This window comes from Aotus nancymaae, unplaced genomic scaffold, assembly GCF_030222135.1.
Source record: "Aotus nancymaae isolate 86718 unplaced genomic scaffold, 86718_ANA_hifiasm-v0.15.2.pri h1tg000032l_0, whole genome shotgun sequence".
Lineage (NCBI taxonomy): Eukaryota > Metazoa > Chordata > Mammalia > Primates > Aotidae > Aotus > Aotus nancymaae.
In genome coordinates this window covers 16284470-16306254 of record NW_026988445.1, presented here as the reverse complement: position 1 = coordinate 16306254, position 21785 = coordinate 16284470, and the positions used below count along the sequence as shown (strand labels likewise).

General features: G+C 48.6%; 1 protein-coding gene across 2 annotated transcripts in view; it reads left to right on the top strand.

Annotated features, from left to right (window-relative positions):
- PGBD5 (piggyBac transposable element derived 5) overlaps nt 1–21785 on the top strand; it is a 95225-nt gene that overhangs the window by 26860 nt on the left and 46580 nt on the right. The window contains exons 1-2 of one of the 2 annotated variants that reach the window (XM_012459855.3): nt 9361–9423; nt 13510–13609. The exons of the other annotated variant lie outside the window; for it this stretch is intronic. Coding sequence (XP_012315278.2) covers nt 13510–13609 — 100 coding nt within the window. The 5' untranslated portion in view covers nt 9361–9423. Of the gene's footprint in view, nt 1–9360; nt 9424–13509; nt 13610–21785 lie in introns of those variants that run through there. 2 annotated transcript variants of the gene reach the window in all.

Below are 21785 nucleotides of genomic sequence, written 5' to 3'. Positions count from 1 at the left end.
GAGAAGCACGGCAGGAGGAACTTGGAGGACCCTGGCCAGCTGTGGGGTGGAGCAGCACACGGAGGGGTTTAGGGGGAAGAGGTGGGGTGTGGACAGCAAGAGAGGAGCACCGTCATCAGTGCTGGACAGTGAGCAGGTCCTAGGAGCAGGCTCCCCCTCCTCACACTGGCCACTCCTGTAGCGCAATAGAATAAGGCAGAGTCAGAGTTGGTCCCTGTGGAGGTTTTTGGGGAAATTAAACGGGAGTTCTTAAGGGTACTGGGCAGCATTTACCTAGCATGCTTGGCCCTGGTCCTCAGGCCTGCCTCAGGAGGGAGTGCCCTCCCTGGCCTTGTGGGATGATCTCATGCAGGTGTGGCTGATCTCCAGGGAGATACAGTAGGCCTGGTTTGTTGAATATGGGTGCGGGATACGGGGCAGTGGTCTCTGAGGAGCCACAGGTGCAATTTGGATAAAAGAAGCCCTTGTTTCTGTGAGATTTGTAGCCCAGTCAGAGGCGGGACGAGCCAGAAGAGGCAGTGAGCTGGAAGCCTGCGGAGGACGCCAGCCCGGGGCAGGTGTGGCAGGCTCAGGGGTGGGGAGCCAGTGAGGGAGACGCCCTTGCAGAGCCACCTGTTTCTAAGCCGGCTGTGACTGGCACCAGGGCCTGTTATCTTCTTTTCTGAGCTCCTTCTGAGGCTGTTAGAGCTGATGCTGCCTTTGGGTGGAAGCCTCTGGCAGCAGAGACCCTCCTGTGTCCTGTGAGAATCCGTGAGCTACCTCCTTAAGGGTGGGGTGGCGAGTGTCCGAGGGTGAGCCTCCTAGAGTCTGCCTCCTCTCCTCGGCCTCTCATCCCCGCCAGGGGTCTCCTGTGTTCACTGGCCCCCAGCACAGCACGCCCCTCCCCCTCCTCTTTCCCTCCTCTTCTGTTTTTCCTCCCTCCTCCTCTTTCTTCCCCCTTTACCTGGCTCTTCCCGATTCCTTCCTTTTCCTCTCCTCCTGTCCCTTGGCTTCCCTGTCTCCTTCCTCCTCCCCTCTCCCCCTTCCCCTTCTCTTCCCTTTTTCCTTCCTCCTCTCCTTCTTCCTCCCCTACCCTCTCCCTTCCTCTTCTTTCCTCTCCTTCCTCCACCTTCCCTTCCCTTTCCCCTTCTTGTTCCCCTTTCCTTCCTCCTCTTCTTCCCCTTCCCCTTCCTATTCCCCTCCTCTTTTCCTTCCTTTCTTCCTTTCTCCCCATTTCTTTTTCCCTCATTCCCCCTCAACTCTCTCCCTTTTCTCCCCTTCCTCTACCTCTCCCTCCAGTTCCTCTTCCCTCAAAGCTGAGCTTGGAGAGCTGTCTCCCGCTGCTGCTCCAGGCTCTGGGGCTGAGCCCAATGGGGTCTGGTGTGCTGTCAGCCAGGTCTGCCTTCAGGCCAGTGGGCTGAACTTCCTCTATCTCAGCCCCTGCTTCCCAGGCCAGAGAGCCAAGTGCTGAGGGGCTTGTATCTCCATCGTGGGGTGGACCCTGAGGTCCTCACAGGGGATCTCCTTGGGTGAGAGCAGGCCACTGCCGAGGAGCGGGCATGGAGCACAGTTTTGGTGGTGGGAAGGACATGCTTCCAAGAGGCCCCAGGAGGAGGACTGGCAGGTGGAGGAAAGGGCTGAGCAACCTCAGTGTTCCAAAGCAGCTGCCCTCCCAGGGCTCCTGCGAGCCGGAGATAAAATCACAAAGCTTGGGTGCTTTGTAACTCAGCTTTGGAGGGGAGAAGAGCTGCCTGGGATGAAGTGACATCTGAAGCCTTCCTGTCAAGCAGGCTTGTCATCAAAGCCTAAGGCTCATCAGCTGGGCCTCGGGCGCTGGCCTTCCCCAGCTTGACTCTCACCCAGTGGGCTGGAAGGAGGGGAGACGCAGAGGCACATGGGGCACAGGCGTCCTCTTATCCTGGAGGTATGCCCTTGCGGGGCCATGGGTCAGTGCTGATCCCTAAAGGACCCCTGACTTTCCCCACGCCTCTCAGGGCAGCCCCTGTGTGGGATGCAGCCAGGAAGCACTGAGGTTATCCAAAGCTGGTGGCAGCTGGGGATTAGCCCCATGACACATGACCAAGGCACTCTTAGGAAAAAAAATCAAAGCAAGTAGGATTTTTGTTTGGAGATCTGATAGTGAAGCTTCACAGTCCTAGTAAGCCTCGGTCCAGCCTTTTCCTATAAAAAGTTCATTTCATCTCTGTTCCTTTCTAACCACATCATTAAAATGAGCAAACACCCAGCAGGATGCCTGTGTCTGGCTCCCTTTAGGGGAGAAGGGCAGCTTGGCCCCCTTCTCTAGGGCAGACTCAGGCCGCTGCTGAGCGTGGAAGAAAGACATGCAGTGTGGGGCTCGTTTTTTATTGAATCTAATGAAGATCGGTGCTAGGCGTTTGGGGCTGCTTAGTAATTATAAAGCCTCTGCTATTTATTAGCTACTGGAAATGGTGAGGAAGATGTTTATTTCTCTGGAAATAACACATTTTTGTAAGTGCACCAAAATACAGTAAGAGCTGTTTTATAGATGACCAAATACAACTTTCTCTCTTCTTAGTACCTCACAGTTTGATCTTAGAAATTGTTTTACTACAGGAAGCAAAAGCTTATCACTGAGGTCTTAAGGTGTGAGGAGGATGGAGAGGAGGAGGAGGAAGAGGGGTGAGGAGAAAGGGTTTCATTTGACATTTGCCTTGTATGTTATACTATTCCCTGATTCTGGGAAATTCACACATAATGTGCACCTTAGCATATACCATTTTACAATGATGCAATTTGAGAAATTCTCTATCCATAAAACCTCTATTACATCCCTGCAGGGAAAGAGAGAGCAAACTCATATTTTTTCCCAGGGAAGAAAATAAGGGGGCAAAATCGGAAAATCGCTAAGCTATAGTTCCATATGCAATTTCTGAACCTTTCCTAAATGTTTTGATGACCAAAAAGAGGGTGAGTTGGGACCATGTCACAGGCCCTTGGAGATGTTACCATTAAGTCCCTATCTGCTTTGTTCCAGATGTCAGTGATGGTGACAGGCTGATAGCAGCTTCCTCCCGCCCCGCCCCCCACACTCAGGCAAACTGTCCTGCCTTGGCGACATGCCCTGGTGCTTTCCTGATGGACTGAGCTCAGTCACTACGACCAGTCAGTGTGAAATGGAGGTGGATTTAAACAAAAAAAGCAATGAGGCTGGGTGTGGTCGCTCACACCTGTAATCCCAGCACTTTGGGAGGCCAAGGCAGGCGGATCACTTGAAGTCAGGAGTTTGAGACCCACCTGGCCAACATGGCGAAACCCCATCTCTACTAAAAATACAAAAATTAGCTGGGCGTGGTGTAATCCCAGCTACTCGGGAGGCTGAGACAGGAGAATCATTTGAATGGGGAGGCAGAGGTTGCAGTGAGCTGAGATCACGCCACTGCACTCTTAGCCTTTTTTTGAGACTTCATCTCAGAAAAAAAAAAAAACTGGCAATGAGCCTCTGCTAAAACACACACCCAACGAGTGGGCTTCTTGAGATGTCCCAGCCAGCCTTCCCTGGCCCCGTGATTCTGAGCTGCAGGAGCAAGCCAGGCTCCCTGGAGTGGGCAGGTAGGGATGGGCAGGGCGTGGAGATGCTGCAGATGTTCTGATACCACCTCCACCCTATGGGTGAGATACCCAACCTTAGACTTGGGTTTGCCCTCATGCTTTGAAAGCCCACTGGGAAAGACCACCAGTAACACAGCTATTGTCAAACAAATGTAGGCTGATTACGTTTGCTGCAGGCAGAGAGGATGCACCCCAGAAGAGGGGTGGGATATTGAGGTGAGGTGAGGTGAGAGAGGCTGGGAGGAGCCAAGAATGGGGTTTGGGCTCTGCTGGTAATTCTAAGGAGGGTGTGAGGAAGCTGAGGCCAGCTCTGACTGAAGGCTCTGTGGGCCCAGGGGCATAGGTGGGTGAGAGAGCATCTGGGTCCCTTTCATCTGGAAGATACAGACTCACCATGGAACTGGGTTGGCAGCAGTAAAGAAGCAGTGGTCACCCACTTACGGTGGGCACAGCCAGAGGTGTTGAGTTGGTCACCCACTTATGGTGGGCAGAGCCACGGGTGTTGAGTTGTCCTTCTGGTTGCAGGGTTCCCCTCTCTGCTGTGTCCCGTCAAGTCACGGAGCAGCCTCGCCTGATGATTGGTACATTCTAGGGCCTATCCCAATCTAACTGTCAGCCTCTAACTCCAGAGCTGTGTTCTGTTTTCTCATCCTCCCACCTTCTGGCTATGTGATTCAGGCAAGTCACTTATCTTCTGGGCCTCGGTTTTCTCCTTTATAAAAGGGAGTGGGGTGAGGATGATACCTTTTCTGCCCTAGGCAGTATCACTTTGGGACAGGGTAGTATCACTTTGGGACAGGGTAGTATCCTCAGGTCCCATCCCAGATCATTGCAGATTCCATTCTTCCACCTCCTACACCACCTATACATTCTAAATCGTGTATGAGTTGAGTTGCTGTTGACCAGTTGACGTAAGGCTAAACTATTTATTTTAATGAAACATTTACTAATTGGATTTTTCAACCTACTTTTTATATTATGGAGTTAATACAACCTTATTCTGGGCTTGAACAGTTCCACAGCTCTTCTAAACTTTATTTTCTGGGTACTGTGCCCACAGTGTCTAAGGAGTAGAAAAGCCCTGCTTCTCTGCTGCAGACATCCTGAAGGCTGTGAGGTCTTACAAGTCCAGGGTTAAGGTTTGGGTGTCCTAGGAGCCCTTCACATTTTATGGAAAGTTTTACATATACACGCGCATTTATGTTTCTAAGAAAGATGCCATCACCTGCATAGAACCTCCAGGGGTTTTGCATCATAGCAGAGATTTGCATCGAAGGCTTGTGAGACATGGAGCTTGAGGGAAGATGGTCAGTGGGAGGGCTAGGCCCACACACCTTGTCTCCTTCCAGCAGCAATCTGAGCCCAAGGCAGTCTTCTCAGTCTTCCTCCCAGTCTTTCCAGGGCACTGGGGCCAGAGGTGGGCATAGGAGAGAGCCCACTCGACAAGAGGGCCCTCCTGGCTCCTGACTTTTCCTGTCTCTAGCCCAGGAGGCCCCTCCTCCTTTCCCCATTTCTGTGGCCGGAGTCAACCAGGGCCCAAGACACTAGCAGCTCCTCTGCTGCTTTTCAGGGTCATAGCCACCCTGAGAGGTAACACACTTGGCTCCCAAAGAAAGCAGCTCCCAGCCTCACCCTTTCTGCAGTTCATTCTTGGTCATTTAAAAAAGTGGCCAACAAGGGGAAGTGGCGGCAGTTGTCTGTGCAGCCTGGAGGACGATTCAGTGCACACTGGAGTGAGGGAGCGGGGCTCATCCCACTCAAGCCCCATCGCTGCCTGGCTTGCAGGAGGCCAGTGTCCTGCTCTCAGCCTGGTTGAAAGTCCATGTGCCCTGGCTGACAAAGCGTGTCCACTCTTATCCTTTCCAAGCCACCTTCTGTGTCAAATCTCCCTAAGTCCGTGATCTTGTAAAACTACAGTTACCGTCTTGGCCATCCTCAGGCACAGCCCTTCAGTGGCTCTCCATTGCAGTAGAGCAGGGATGCACATTTCAGTTTTGGGCCGATGTGAATTGGTCGGGGAAGCTGCTGAAAGCAGTAGAGAGAGCTCCACACTGAGTTACGTACAGTGTCGGGGGCAGTAGGGAGCAGCCCCTCTGTGGCACACATTTGCTCTCGCCGGCGTCTGTCGAAATACACAGCCCCTCCTTTGCTGCCACATCTCTCCATGTAACTTCACCTCCAATTATGTAACCCTACCGCCGATTCCTGAAAATGTTCTTCACCACCTGATCTGCTTGGCCAATACCTCGTTACCTTTTGGAATGCAATTGCAGGCTTGAGCCCTACCCTAGGAGCTTGTCGAAACATTCACAGTGAGCGTGTTGGACACTTCAGGCTTAAAAGTGATGATGAAGGTGCCACTGGGACTATGGCTATTCCACTTCTTTCCTGGGGGCTGTGGACCTCCCTGACCCGATTCACCACCCTTCTGCAAGCCTTGGCCTCTCTGTGTCTCTGAATAGATGGAAAGTATTGCAGAGGACAGAGCCCAGCCAGGTACCCGCCAAAAAACAAGGTGAGTCTCTTTTTTTTCCCACCAGGCCCTGATTCAGTCACCTGACCTAAGCGCTGGCCCAGCCTCCCGCAGGCCTGACCTCCTGGCTGCTGGGTATGCAAAAAGACAGCTCAGTGAGACCACAGGCACTTCCCCAAGCCCACGGGCTGTTTGGGGCCACCTTGTATTCTGCCCACTTTGTCCTTTATTCTGATTCTAAATCTAAACCATGCTGACTCCTTAATAAGTAATTGAATCAGGGTCAAGAGAGAAAGGTACTATCAGTAAGCCTAATTTATTATTGGCTCAGAAATAATGAATCCTGGAAATGAGGTTATGAGGAAGGCCATTTAGAAACATGAAAAGCTTTAAAGCACATCTCTTGTTATGTCTCTGCCTGCTTGCCATTTAGAAAGTTAAAATTTTATGTAAGTGACACTCTACATACCACTTTCTATCTGCTAGACTATAAGCCTTATCAAAAAGAAGTGCTTCCAGCTCCATGCTCTAAAACAATCTAGCATCTAAAAATAGAAGGAAATGGGGAATGCTCCTTTTCAGAGCTCAGCAAGGCTCTTCTGGGCTGCTAAAGTGGCAGGGACACGTCATCTCAGTTTGGAGATATTAGGTTAGGAACTTGAACTCACTTCCACAAGCAGTGCTATTTATGTGAGTGGAAGGAGGAAGATGGCGATGATGCATGTATTCCCCTAGTTCAGGCTTCCTTTTCCAAAATCCTTTCCTGCCATTGAAACATAGCCCAGTGCTGGGCAGAACACCATGTCTGAAATCAGGCCTATATTTATAACACATTTCAAAGAGATAATGTCTAATAGATAGAGATGTCTTACCAAATCAAGAAGAAAACTGACAGTCACCTCCAAGGCAAAATCAAACAATTTGTTTAATCCAAACAAAAGGCCAATAAATAAATGAATTTATGTTTAACCACACTAATATTCAGATAAGTTAGCCAACGGTGATGAAGTACCGTTTCTTTCTATCAAACTGTCAAAGATTGATAGAGACAAATAACTGCTAGGATTTGTATAGAAATGGGTGCTCCCACTACTGACAAGGGTGAAATTTGGCAACTTCCATCACTTCTCTTAAGAAGAGCATCTTCTGCTAATGTGCTCTAGGCAGATTACCAGACAGGGAAACAGAGATATTTGGTATAAGAATACACATCACAGTACTAATTAGAAAAGTGAAACTTGTATATTCACATCATAAGAGGTTGGTTGTCTAAATTATAGTTCTTTTTTTTTTTTTTTTTGGAGATAGGGTCTTGCTCTGTCACCCAGGCTGGAGTGTAGTGGCACAATCATAGCTCATTACTGCCTCAACCTCCTAGGCTGAAGCTGGGACTACAGGCATGTACCACCACACCTGCCTAATTTTTTGTAGAGGTGGGGTCTCACTTTGTTGCCCAGGTCAGTCTCAAAGCCCTGAGCTCAAGCAATCCTCCAGCCTTGGCCTCCCAAAGTGCTGGGACTATAGGCATGAGCCACTGTGTGTAGCCATAGCACATTTATAACATGGAATATTCAGTACGCCTTAAACTCTAAAGTGCATACAAGTCACTGGGGAGCTTGTTAAAATGCTGATTCAGATTCAGCAGGGCTAGAGTGGGGCCTGGGAATCTGCATGTCCAGCAAGCTCCTAGGTGATGCTGCTGCTCTGGGGACCACACTGAGCACAGTCAGGACAGAGAGGAGATGTGTGTTTACTGACAAAGCACTGTGTACTATGTGATGTTAAATGGGGGCAAAATCAGGTTATAAAAAAGAGGGCTGGGCGCGGTGGCTCACGTCTGTAATCCCAGCACTTTGGGAGGCTGAGGTGGGTGGATTGCCTGAGGTCAGGCGTTCAAGACCAGCCTGGCCAACACAGTGAAACCCCATCTCTACTGAAAATACAAAAAAAAAAATTAGCTGGGCATGGTGGCGGGCGCCTGTAATCCCAGCTACTAGGAAGGCTGAGGGAGGAGAATCGCTTGAACCCAGGAGGCAAAGGTTGCAGTGAGCCAAGATAGCGCCATTGCACTCCAGCCCCTGAGCCACAAGAGCAAAACTCCCCCATCCCAAACAAAAGCGGTGGGGTGGAGGGGGGTGGGGGCAAAAGTCCAGCTTGTCTTTAAATGTAAAATATACACACACTCTTCTTCATTTTATCTGGACAGATATTTACCAAAATGCAAATAGCATATAGCTCAGAGTGGTGGGGATTTGTGGTATTTTCCTTTTTCTTATTTGTGTTTTCTAATTTTCCCTACAGTAAATGAGTCACCTTTGTGTGCTCTAAAAGGAGTTGAGGCAGATTCCAGCCTTGACTCAGCACAGCTGCGACACCTGGTGCCCATCCAGACAGGCTGTTCTTATCTTGCCTTCATTTCAGTGGAATCTCAGACGTGGGTCCTTCTCTAAAATCCTTTTTGTGTTAGGAAGGGAGGTGGAAGTACTTTAAGGGCTTATTTCATTTTTCCTGTCACGTAAAAGCTGTGGGTCTGGCTCTTTAAAATACTGCTCAAAATTCTCCCTTAAAAAACAAGGCAATTACTTGCCAATCCCCCACTGTAGGAAGGAAACCTTGTAATTACCAGGCATCTGTCTCTGGATTCAAAGTCAAGGCCCCACAGCCAGAAGACACTGTGATTCAGCAAACAAGAGGACAGAGTGAGTTATGGGGGAACTACGTTGAAATCCTAAAATAACATGCGCCCAAGACTGAAATTTCAGCCCTAACGTTGGGTGCAAATGTATCGTATGAGGGAATAAAAACCACCTCTTCCATGTGGCGTGCTGGCCTGACTGGCAAAATAAAAGGCAGCAATTTTAACTGTCACCTTCGCTGAAAGCAAAGTTGAGTTCAATGATTAAAAACGTATTAACTTAAGTAGTCCTGTAACCAGGGTCCTTGCTACAGCTCCAGTAAAAGTGAACGAACCACAGCAGCTCAGAAGTCAGCAGGCCCTGGACCGACACCAGTATTTCTGGAAACAGCTTTTGAGAGCAGTGGTTAGGCACTCCTAAAAGGAGGAAAGGAGGTAGAGAAGGGAACTCATAGTTAAGGAAGCACCTGGCTGCAGAGAATTGTGTTCAGGACTTTAACACACTATTGCTTATGGTCACAATACCCGTTTATAGATGAGGAGACTGAGGTGAGTCAAACACACCTAGCGCTCTTGTTCTGCTCCTCACTGCCTGTGTGGCCTTGGATGAGTTCCTTCTATCATCTAAGTTTTGTTTGTTTGTAAAATGTGGATAATAAAACTGCCTCCCGTACTCCCGCAGGGAATCGAGGGCACCTTTGGCTGCTGTCCAGCGCGTGCCCAGCGCACGGTGGGTGCTCAGCAGGTAGGAAGCTCCGTTAGGAGGAATCATATCTTGCCCAAGGATACCTCGTTCAGCCTCACATGCCAGGGGCAGAATTTGAACCTGGCTTGGTCTCTGCCCACAGTCCCTCTCGCTGCACTTTGCTGTACCTGCTGGCCAAGTTTCTACATGTACATCCCTCAGATCCCCTCTCCCTCCCCTATCTCCCTCTCCTTGCAGTCAAAACGTTAAGTTTCACCCAGTGATTCAGAGTCAGAACACTGAAAGTATTGGCAAATGTTCCCTCTTTTTACTACTCTGGTTTCTTGTGTTTGTTAACATGACATTCAGTAGTACTTTTAAATTTAACTAAATGATTGAAATATATATAGCATCCAATACTTCCCCAGTTGCTCCAACCCTCTTTGCAAAAAGTATTCCCCCAAAGAAATCATAATCTTTCTGTCTGTGCAGAAAACCAGCTTGTTTTAAGTCAGGAAGCTTTTCAACTGTGCTTGGACGGACAGGACAAGCACGCTGTTTCTCTGGGTTCCACCACCACTGTTGCTTATCCCCGAAGTCACAGGGGATGACCAAGCCGGATCTGCTGTCTTCAGCTGGGCTTCTCTCACCACCAGCTTCTTCCCCTCCTCTGCTCACCCTGCCCGCCCACACAGCCTTGTCCAAAGGCATCAGCACAGCGTGTCTTTCGCTGAAACAGGTTTTGTTTGGAAAGCCAGAAATAGAGGCAAGAGCCAGGCAAAGCTCATGGGCCTCAGGCCCCTTCAGAACCCACTGCTCCTGGTGCTGTCTGTGCTGCTTTCCAACTTTGAGGCATTGAGAGTCACTCTAGAGACTGTGGGGTCAGCATGGTGGCTCACACTTGTAGTCCCAGCGCATTGGAAAGCCGAGAGAATGGGGTTGGGTGGGAGGATCGCTTGAGCCCGGGAGTTCAAGACCAGCCTGGGCAACATAGTGAGACCCTGTCTCTACGAAAAATACGAATAATTTTAAAATAAGCCAGGCTTGGGCCGGGCGCGGTGGCTCAAGCCTGTAATCCCAGCACTTTGGGAGGCCGAGGCGGGTGGATCACGAGGTCAAGAGATCGAGACCGTCCTGGTCAACATGGTGAAACCCCGTCTCTACTAATACAAAAAATTAGCTGGGCATGGTGGCGCGTGCCTGTAATCCCAGCTACTCAGGAGGCTGAGGCAGGAGAATTGCCTGAACCCAGGAGGCGGAGGTTGCGGTGAGCCGAGATCGCGCCATTGCACTCCAGCCTGGGTAACGAGCGAAACTCCGTCTCAAAAAAAAAAAAAAAAAAAAAAAAAAAAAAAAATAAGCCAGGCTTGGTGGTGCACCTAGACTGAGGTAAGAGGATTGCCTGAGCCTAGGAGTTCGAGGTTGCAGTGATGTGTGTTCACACTGCTGCACTCCAGCCTGGGTGACAGAGTGAGACCTTGTCTCAAAATTTTTTTTAAAAAATTGCTGGGCATGGTGGCCTGTAATCCCAGCACTTTGGGGTGCCAATTGCTTGAGCTCAGTAGTTCGAGACCAGCCCTGGCAACATAGTGAGACCCCATCTCTATAAAAAATTCTTTTTAAAATTAGCTGGACTATGGTGGCACAAGCTTGTGGTCCCAGCTACTCTGGAGGCCGAGGTGGGAGGATCGCTTGAGCCTAGGAGGTCAAGGTTGCAGTGAGCTGTGGTTACTCCACTGGACTCCAGCCTGGGTGACAGAGCAAGACCTCCACTTAAATACATACATAATGCATACATATATATGTACATAAAATAGAGACAGTGGGATGGCAGGGAACCATTGCCAGAACAGCATGACATTCAAAGATCCCTGTCTGAACATTCCTCTTCTCCCTGTCCTATAACCTCTTTTACTAGGATCCATGCCCCTATTCTTTCTGTAACTTCAAGACAGTATGTAAACTTCTGTTACTCATTGAAATGTTGAGTCTTCATTCTTAAAACTCCCATGTATATACATTAAATAAATGAGTATGGCTTTTTCTCCTATAAAATAAAAACTAAAGATGCCTGAACACCTTGCATATGTTTTCATAACAACTCACCTCCTCTCAGGTGACCACCCTGGTTTACCCTGGTTGCCCTGCTTTCAGAGCCGAAATCTGGGACCTAAGGAAACCCCTTTGTTCTATGCAAACCTAAACAGCTGGTCACCCTATATCCAGTGGATCAGTGAGCCAGTTCCTTGAGATTAGAGGTGGCCAGAATACAAAAGCCAGAGCTTCCCTTGCCCACCATCAGTGTGGCCTATTCAGTGTTCAGGCACTCATACTTGGCCAGCTACAGGCCTGGCACTCAATGGCTCTTCTTCTTACATGACTATGGAACAGTCCCCATGAGTGGACATTCCTGAAATTCCATCATTAGGGTGTCATTCCTTTACGAGACCCTTGTGTCCTGTTAAAAATTAAAATACTTCAAAATGCTCAGTCAGAGGAACAAATCATTAGTATTTTCATCAGCGACCGCAGGTGATTCTGCAGGGAGACCCTCAGGGCTGACTCTGAGCATGTCTGGGCTCCGTGGTTACATGCTGGGCTCCTAACTATGCAGGCTCACAGGAAAGAATCGGGCAGGACTAAAGCTTACAGTACTAATGTCCAACAGTAGTCCACAGTAGAAAGAAACTTTGCATGAGAAAGCTGTAAAGTGCTTGAGAATCCAGAGGAAGGAAGGAATTTTTTTATAAGCTGTGGATGACAAAAGTTCATGAAAAGGGTCCCAGCTGAGCTAGATTTTGCAAGCTCTGTGAGAGTGAATGTGGATAGGAGAGGGGCAGGAGCCGAGGGCATAGCACACTGTGACCCCAGCATGCTGGGGTGAAGAGAAGAAAGGAAATGATGAGAGGGGAGGGGTGGCTTACACTGTTCTGGATGCCCAGCTGCAGTGTTGCAAGGGAAGAGAACACAGGCGGCAGCTCTGGGAACTCTGGGCATGGAGGGTGGCTGGGATTTGGACTAGGCACAAAAGGGCTCCCCTGCTTACACCACAAGGAATTCAGCCAAGTTAGCAGTAAGGACACTGACTGGACACAAGAAAGTGGTGAGTGATTTTCTCATCCCACTGCTAAGTGCCTGAGCCAGCCAGGGAGTCTGCTTAGGCAGGGTTGGGGGAAGCCCAGACTAGCAGAGGGTCCAGCCTCTGAGCAAGGTTGGTGTGCACAACTGGTCCACTGCAGCGTGACATGTCCAGTGCTAGCCAGTGGCCAAGATGCTGAGACTGAGTGAGAAGTGCAGCTCCATCATGGCAGGCCGTCCAGGAAGGAGGCTGCAGAGGTTCAAGCTGCTCCAGAGTACAGGCAGCAGCAACGTGGGCACATTCCCCAGGGACACCCAGAGAGTAGGCTGGTCACATCTGCCTGGGATGCCAGGATTATACTATACCTGAGTGTGCTCACAACCTGGCAGCAGGATGTGCTGAGAAAGGAAGTGTTGAAGTGTTCTGGGCTTGGAGACAGAGATCTCGGGTTCAGTGCTGGCTCTAACTTCAGAGTCCAGCTACATTTTGCAAACTTGTTTGGCTTTCAGTTTCCTTATCTGTGACTTGGGCAAAATGATAGATGTTTCAGAGGTTCCCTGGGAGAAGGGCAGGAATGTATGTGACACTGGGTTTATAAACTGTAAGCACTGTGCACATGGATGGTGTTTGCCTCATTGTCACTCCTCTCTAGGGAGAACACGGCTGCAGACGGCCACCCACTCTCCTGAGCTGGCCTCCCAGAGCCATCTGTGTCCACAGGGCCTAGCACTCTGACTTTCCCTTTTCTGGGTTGATTTCACCCATTGCCATCTCCTGGGCCACTTCAGCTGCTCCTGTCTTTATTCCACTTAAACTCTCTCTTCCTCTTGACTGATGAGCTCTTTGGTGGGCAGAGCCCTGCCCAAGCTGTGATTGAGCCCGAGACACAGGGTCTTGAAAGCAGAGATTGATTCACCTGGGTTTGAGTACAGGTGTGGGTGCTGACCTACACAGCTTCCCTTTTCACACAGTGTGCATTTGCTTACAGGGTTTTCTTTGGAAACCCTGCAGCCATAACCTGGTCTTGGCATGGATATTAACTTGCATCTCCTTTCTCCTTCCTGCAGATGCACAGATTCTTGGCAGCAAGAGTGAGGGGCTGTTGCTTATGTCGACTTGGAGAGCTGGGAGGGGAAGGAGGTGCTGGTTCTGCCCAGTACAGTAGTGGTGGGTATCAGTTTCCTCCACAAGTGATCACACTTTAGGGTGGGCTTCTGGAAGGACTCTGTAGGGCCCCACTTAGGTGTGCCCTGCCCAGAAGGCCCAGCACAGGGAGGCAGAGTGCCCTGTGGCTGCCGGTGACACTGGTCTGGCATCTGAATTAGTAACTCACAGTAGGATTAATTTATCTTGTAATTAAGTAAAGGAAAATGGCACAAAATACTGCCTGTCTCTTCCACACAGTGCTTGGTTTTCTATCCTGTGATTACAAGAGAAGTCCATTTGACTTAATAAACTTGGTGAGTATCTAGCAGACCCATTCATCTGGGGCTGGCCTCCTATCTGCCCTTGGACAGATGCTTCACAAACTCCTACCAGGTGTGTGACATTTGTTGAGTTCTGGGTCTACAAATATAAATAGCACATGGCCCCTGCTCTGTGGAATTGCCCAGCCCTGTCCAGCCCTGTACAATAGATAAACATGAAATGGGTAATTACAATCCAGTATGCTGAGGGTAGCAATGAAGAAATGAAGTTCAGGAGTGACACTTGGTTCAGAACCCACTTCCTGGGTTCCATTCCAGCCACTTGGGCAAGTCCCTGAATCTCTGGCTTCAGTTTTCTTCATCTGTAAAATGGGAATGATAAAATTTCAGAGGAGAGGATGCAGATTAAATGAGTCAACATATGTCAGTGCCTAGAAGAGCACCTGGCACTGTAGAGGACATGCTTGGTAACTGTTGGCTCTGTCTATTAAGTCAGAGGGGTGGATCCGTCACTACGAGGGCACAGAGGAATGAAGAACTACCTTTGGGGTGCCGATAGGCTAGTTGGGCTGGGTATTAAAGTAAGAATGGGTGTGTGGAAGATGACCAGTTAACAATGCAAGAGCAAGGAGGCCTGAAGGACATTGCATCCTGGTGAATGTGAGTATTTTAATACAGCTAAAACTGAAAAGGTACAGAAAGTGGAGGTAGGCATTGAAAAGCCAATGGGGCATTTCAGTGAGGGGTGTGGTGTGATGAGAATTGTTTTTGAAAGTGAATTCTAATAATGATGGTGGACACTGGGTCTGATTAGCAGGCTACTACAGTTAGCCTGAGGAGATGCTGAGGGGACCTAGTGGGGAGCCGGCATCCTGGAATGGGCAGATAGGACTTGGAGAGAGTAATTTGAATATGGAGCTTATGGATGGGATGTGGAAGAGAAGGTGAGGAGCAGGGGTTGAAGAGAGGACTCCAGGGTTGTGGCCTGAATTACTAAGTGAATGGGGTGCTGGTCACAGAACAGGAGAGCAGGTTGGGCAGGCAGCAGGTGGGTGAGGTTTGGCATGCTGGGTGCAGTCTTTTCTCCCCCAGAGTTGGACATCTAGGGGTTGACTCAGGACAGTGGCTGGACTAGGAGTAAGAATTGGAAGTCATGTGAGTGAGGCCATGGTTGGTGGTGAGGCAGCAGATGGGTTCCCTTAGGGCCCCCCTAGTCCTTGGGGTGGCTTTGTTGATCAGAGAAAGGTCCCCTCAAGGTGGCTGCAGCCCTGCAGGCTCATGACTTGGCCATCAGCTCCTTTCACTTTGTACATACATCACCTTGGAACCTCAGGCAATGGCTGCTCTCTTTGGGTTGACTCATCAGTGTCTTTATGAAGGATGGTAAAGCAACCCTATTCGTAGGGTTATTGAGAAGACTGAAGGAGTGAAGGCCTGTTAAAGGGTTTCTTATCTCATCCAGACATTATGGTCTTTGCCCATTTCAGGAAATGTTGGCCAGGCTGAGATCTGCAGGCTGCAAGGGAAGCCTCCATGCTCAGGGCTGTACGGCAGCTCAGAGAAGAGCTTTTACGGGGGCATTTGTCCTTGCAGGGTTTACAGAGAACAGGCAAGAAGCAGGTGGTGGTTCAAACAGGTGGAGAGAGAGATGGTACCTTCCTTCAGAGAACTACACACAATCAGGAGAAATGCCAGCTCCCACATCTCCAAGCTGTACCACTGATGCCATTTCTTCCCAGACCCTAAGGCATGCTCAGGTGCTTGTAGGTGAGCATATATGAACTAGCTGTGTGGCTCCAGATGACTGGGAGATTTTTGAATACAGAGAGAAAAGGGATTGAGTTATTACCTTAGGGAATGGATAATGGGAGGAGGCTATTTTATCTTTCTACTCAGCATCAGCTTGACAGCAAATCCTGTTTATGAATGAACCACCTGATGACCATTTTATTATAATCCCTGCAATGGCAGTGATATGATTTCTTTGTGCTGTGTTATATCCTGTGTCTACCGGAGAGGCCAGGGAAGGTGGGCGTAGAAGCAGTTCAATACTGGCTCCCATGTGATAGTTTAAAATCCTCATCAGAACCAGGAGGCACATGAACATCCCCAGAATAACTTCTGCTGCTCTTGATTCCGGAAGTAAAAGTGTGTTTGGTATTTGTCTGCTAACCTGTGACATGCTCACCTGCCGAGCTTTCTGTAGTTGGACTTGAAGGAGTAGCCAGAAAGATATATCAATGAGGAGTATATGTTTTCTATTATTAGTCTCTATAAATATCACATTCCTCCTCCTGAGACTCAAATTCAAGCCAGAGGTACATTCTTATTTTGGCCTCACTGGTCTTTAAAAAAGAGCCTGATTACCACGTCTGCATTGGGAGGCACGTGCCCGAAATGCTAGCGTTGCATCAGATGGCATTCATACTGATGGCCAGTGCTTATTCCAAATGTTGTATGAGCCAGATGTCGCACTGTGCTGTATGCACACTGTTTCATTTTATCTCATGATGACTCTTTGAGGTGGGCACTCTAACCTTTTGCCATTTCACAGATGGGGAAATAAAGGTTGTGTGGGTTATGTACCTTGACCTTGGTAGGCACCTGTTCGGTAGGTCAGATATGCCTGACTCCAGAACCCAAGCTCTATTCGTGCTAAGTGCTCCTGGGGACTCGGCGGGGCCTGAGCTGCAGTTGCTCAGCATAGTGCACCGGCCAAGCTCTGCAGCCGAGCAGTCCATTCACAGGCAGAGCTGTCTTAATGAGGCCCTTCCAGCCCTGGGCAACAGATCTTTTCATCCATGTGTTATTGGGATCATCATCATCATCACAGCTTCTGCCTTTATAAAGGACTTATCGTGTGTTGATGTCAGGATTTCACCTGGATTGCCATTGCTTCTTTGTGCCTATGACAGTCACTGCTCACCTCTCTGATTCTGTAAACCACAGTGGCACACAATGTTGGAATCAGGATTAAGTCATCTGTAGGACATCTGTCCTTCCCTGCTCTTGGAGGTAAACCACCAATCCCCCGTATCTCAAGGGATTTGCTTCAAGGGAGTCAAACTTAGCACCTTACACCTGTGCATTTAGGGTCTCATTTATCTAGGAGACTGTTTGCACTTGGAGTTAGGAAGGGCCTATTTCCTGCACCAAGGTGGACTGACCTCTGCTCTGCCCCACAGGCAGGCAGCTCTATGTCCAGAGAAGTGCTCTTTCTATATGAGTGGGCCCTTACTTGCTAGCTGACCATAATTGTAGCTTCTGTTTATTAAGCACTTAGTGCCTGGCACTGTTAAGCACTTTACAAATACCATCCCAGGCGTCCTCCTGACAGTCTTACCAGCAAGGGAGGAGTATCCCCTTCTTACAGAAGGAACAGTAGCAATAAAGTTAGGGCCTGCTTATCACCTAGAGAAAGCAATTAGTTTTTGTTTTTTTGGTTTTTTTTGGTTTTATTTTGAGATGGGGTTTCGATCTGTCACCCAGGCTGGAGTGCAGTGGTGCAATCTCGGCTCACTGCAACCTCCGCCTCCCGGGTTCAAGCAGTTCTCCTCCCTCAGCCTCCTGAGTAGCTGGGATTACAGGCACGTGCCACCACCCTTGGCTAATTTTTGTATTTTTAGTAGAGACGGGGTTTCACCATGTTGGCCAGGATGGTCTTGAACTCCAGACCTCATGATCCACCTGCCTCAGACTCCCAAAGTGCTGGGATTACAGGCATGAGCCACTGTGCCAGTAGCAATTAGTTTTTTTTAAAGAGCCAGAAAGAATCTTAGACATCCTTATTCCAACTTCTTTATTCTGTAGAGGAGAAAACTGAGTCATCTGCCCGGCATCTCACTGCTCATGGGAGGTAAAGCTAGACCCAGCCCTCCTGTCTCCATCTGCTGCTCGTCTTTGTTCTGCTCTGCCCACTTGCTGTCTGAGCACACAACTCCACTGCCCAGCCCAGCCCCAGCCCTCAAGTTCTGACCCTGGATTTGTGTGTTTGCAGTGATTTATTGGGATACAATAAACATCCTGAACAATGGTGATAGAAGCAGACCACTCAGTGACAGTGACTGCCCTGGGGACAGCTCTGCAGAAGGTAGGAACCATCCAACAAGAAGCCAGAGGCCAGAACCTCAGGTATCTCATGCAGGATATACAGCCAACAAAGGGCAGATTGACACCCCGGTATTGGTGCCAGAATCTACTCTCAGCCACTCTAGCTGGTGTGGAAGGATCATTCTGCGGTGGTGTTGGATGATAATTCTACTTTCTGTAGAATTCTGGGCTTCCAAATGTGAGAACTCTGGAGCTTGGATAGAGCAGGTCAGGCGGGCTCAGTCCAGGAAGACAGGACTCCTCTGAGACAGGTGAGACAAGCTCCAGGTTTGATGGGAGGCAGGGAGCAGCCTCCTGCCAGATGGAGTCCTCTTCTTAGTGAAATGTGCTAATAAATTACACAGCACACCGGCTGTCTCAAGTATTCCCTTGGAACTGTGCCTGCGTAGAAAGGAAGGACTCCACGCATCCCAGCTTGGACACCCTGTGACACTCTGCCCACGCTTGGCTTTCTCTGTTGCTGCCTGTCAAACAAAGAGGGTGTGGGATGACCGTGAAAATAACAACAGTAGGAATAGCTGCTGTTTCCTGAGCACGTGCTGACATGCGCTCACTCGCTTAATCCTTACAGCTCTGCAGGGTAGGCGGACTGAGGCATCTCACACAGGATGCACAGCCAACAAAGGGCAGATTGACACGCTGGCTGTTGGTGCCAGAATCCACTCTCAGCCACTCTAGCTGCTGTGGGAGGATGGAAGGATTAAAAAAAAAAAACTCTGAAAGTGCTCCCGACAGCTGCTGACACTGGTGCGTGTCTGCGGGAGGGAAGAGAGAAGCTCTCTTCTGTCTGCCAATGACCTCCTGGATATTTTTCTCTTTCTTCTGAGGTTCTTCATTTATTAATAAAAAGCCAAATAGATAGCTCAGATGAGCTTGTGGCTTTGAAAAGTCAAAATCTAACCTATCTATTTATTTTGCATATAAGGGATTAGGAGGATGCTGGGTTATTTTCCTTTGTACATCTGAAGCATCCAGTGCAGAAGTTTCAACTTGCATTCTGAGTTTAGGACCAACTCACAGCAAATTGGAAGATGAGAGTGCAGTGGAGGAGGGTGTGACTTCCTTGTGTCTTTGGCATTTAGCTGCTGTGTCCCCTCCACCCACTGCCCTATACCCGTAGCTCATCTGTATACACTCCTCTCCAATCAGGGAACTTGCTTGTGTTTTGCCAATAGCTGCTTTTCCTTCCCGGAGACTTGATAGCCAATACCCTGTGTTACAAAGAGGAGCATTTATAACCAATGGAAAGGGTAAACAAGTATTTGACTACCATATTCACATTTGGGTGTTTCTTTTTTTTTTTAGCCTGATTAGAAATTCATCTCATGATTAGAAATTCATCATTAGAAATTAGAGATCTGTACTGCTTTCAGTCTTCACAAGTGTGGGTGCCTTTGCTTGTCTTCTCTTATTCCTCCTTGGAAACTTAGGTCAGGGGAAGAGGGAAATTCCAAAGAAGAAAGGGTCTGGCATCCATTGGAAATGTATGAAGAGATTTCACCCCCTGGACTGGGCAGTGGGCTGCTTCCCGCTGAGGGCTGCGAGCTCAAGGAGGGCCACAGCCTGGACCCTTTGCCTGCTCTCTCCTCACAGACTCTGTGGCCTCCTATTTAAGAAATACAATGCTTATTTCAGGACTAAAAGTTGTTTAAGGAGTATAAGCTGATGCTGAGGCCAGTAAGATAGAATATCAGCCATGAGAGGGATAGAAACTTCCTGATCCTGCTCTCTGGTTTTACAAATGAAACTGGCCTTTTATCTGGAAAAAAGGTTAGAAGACTGTTGGGACCTCTAGTGCCTGTTTCTTTAAAATAGCACCTGTTTTTTTTCTACTCATAAATGCCATATATTTCATTATCTCAATTTCCAGAAATTGTATTGAGAAAAGCATAAAGGACAAACTGGAGATCACTTTCAATCCTACCGCAGGAAGGGGATCATGGCTGATGATTAGCTTTAGATTCTTTCCTTCATTCCGATTGCATACATACTTTGTAAAAGTTCTGAGTAAGTTTGGATCATATTATTCATATTACTCTGTAATCTCTGTAAAGGTATCCTCTGAAAGTTTTTTTTATATTAAGTATCTCTCAAGAACATTCTGTTTAACGTAGAGAGAGTTCCATGTCATAGATGTTTCAGGCTTTTTTCTATTCATTCCCAATTTGGGGACATTTCATTTATTTGGACTGTTTTGCTATTATAAAACTCACACGTGACCAGGCATGGGCTGAGGCAGGACGATTACTTGAGGCTGGGAATTAGATACCAGACTGGGCAGCATAGTGAGACACCCATCTCTACGAAAAATTAAAAATTATCCGGGTGTGGTGGTGTGTGTCTGTAGTCCAGGCTACACAGGAGGCTGAGGTGGGAGAATTGCTTGAGCCCAGGAGTTTAAGGCTGTAGTAAGCTATGACTGGCCCACCGTATCCAGCCTGAGTGACAGAGTAAGACACTGAATCAAAAAAAAAAACCTCACATGTATCACTGATTATTTCTTTTCGAATAACTTCAAAAACTATGAACATTTTACAAAGTCGTATTTCACCTTAAAAATTGAGTACCTGTTTATGTTTCCACGAACACGAAGTGTGTTTCTTGAACTCTGAACGAGACTAGGGGCTGGTCTTTTAAGCATGTGCAAATGTTTGAGGAGAAACAATGGCTTCCTGGTTTGTCTTGCCCCACTAAGTGTGGCAGCTCAGCTCCATGGCCCATGGCACCCTGGTCCCCCTCACCCATGGCAGTCATTGCTCAGCAGTCACAGGCCCCAGGCAGGACTCCAGAACCCTCATCAACAGCATGCACAGGCAGCTACTATTAGGGCTGACACAAGAGCCAAAACCTACTTGCCATCTCTGGATCAGGAATTGACACCTACTCCTTAGTGATGTGCAGAGTCCTGCTCTACTCATTCCTGAAGAGGTGAGCGTGTAAGATGCAGGGGCACAGGGGTTGCATCTGTACACAGTGGTTTTGGAAACACCCTGAGTGATACTCCTGCAAGCACCTAAGCAAAAGCCAAAATCCGTAAATCATAACCTTGCTCACTGGCATTGTCCATACCTAGCCGCGGCTCACCCTTCCACTGGAGTGATTTAGGAAGCCAGAGCCTTTGATATTCATGAAGCCTTATGAAAACTCCTTTGGGAAGGGACCTGAAGGCTTTATCCACTGATGTTTCATTCTTCATCAAGATCTTGGCAGAGCTGCAGAGTTAGAGTGGGAGGAGGCCATAGGAGTACCTGCCACAGAGGAAGGCTGGAGGAAGGCTGGGCCAGGGGAAAGGTGGGAGGAAGAAAGTCACCTGCTGCAGGGCCCTGAAATGTCATTGCCTAGCACCTCAGTTGACCATAGCAAGGATCTCTGAAGGGACTCACACATCATTTATGCTGATCACCTTCTGTCGAGGAAGTGAGTCCTATGCACCATGAGGTGAGCAGAGTAAATAACCTCCATCGCTGTTTCCCTAACAGAGTCCGTTAGCAGACAAGATCTCTAAAGAAGCTGTGAAATAGGATTTATATAGAAGTGGGGCAGCCTTTCCTACTGCACCTACATCAGCTGGAGAGTTTCCACTGGAGAGGAGTATTCTGTGTTCTTGGCATTTACATGGGGGTGCTCTCCAGGAGTGAGCTCTTTATCAGATCAGAGAGCATTTGTGGGATAATGGTGGGGAGGACGTTTATCTTGCATGTTGCTGGGTATGGTTTCTAGTGTACTGCATCTAACAGCTTTCACTTTTGATTTTCACTCTAGATTGTTTGTCTCTTTGCATGAAGATCAAGAACGGTTGTGTTGTG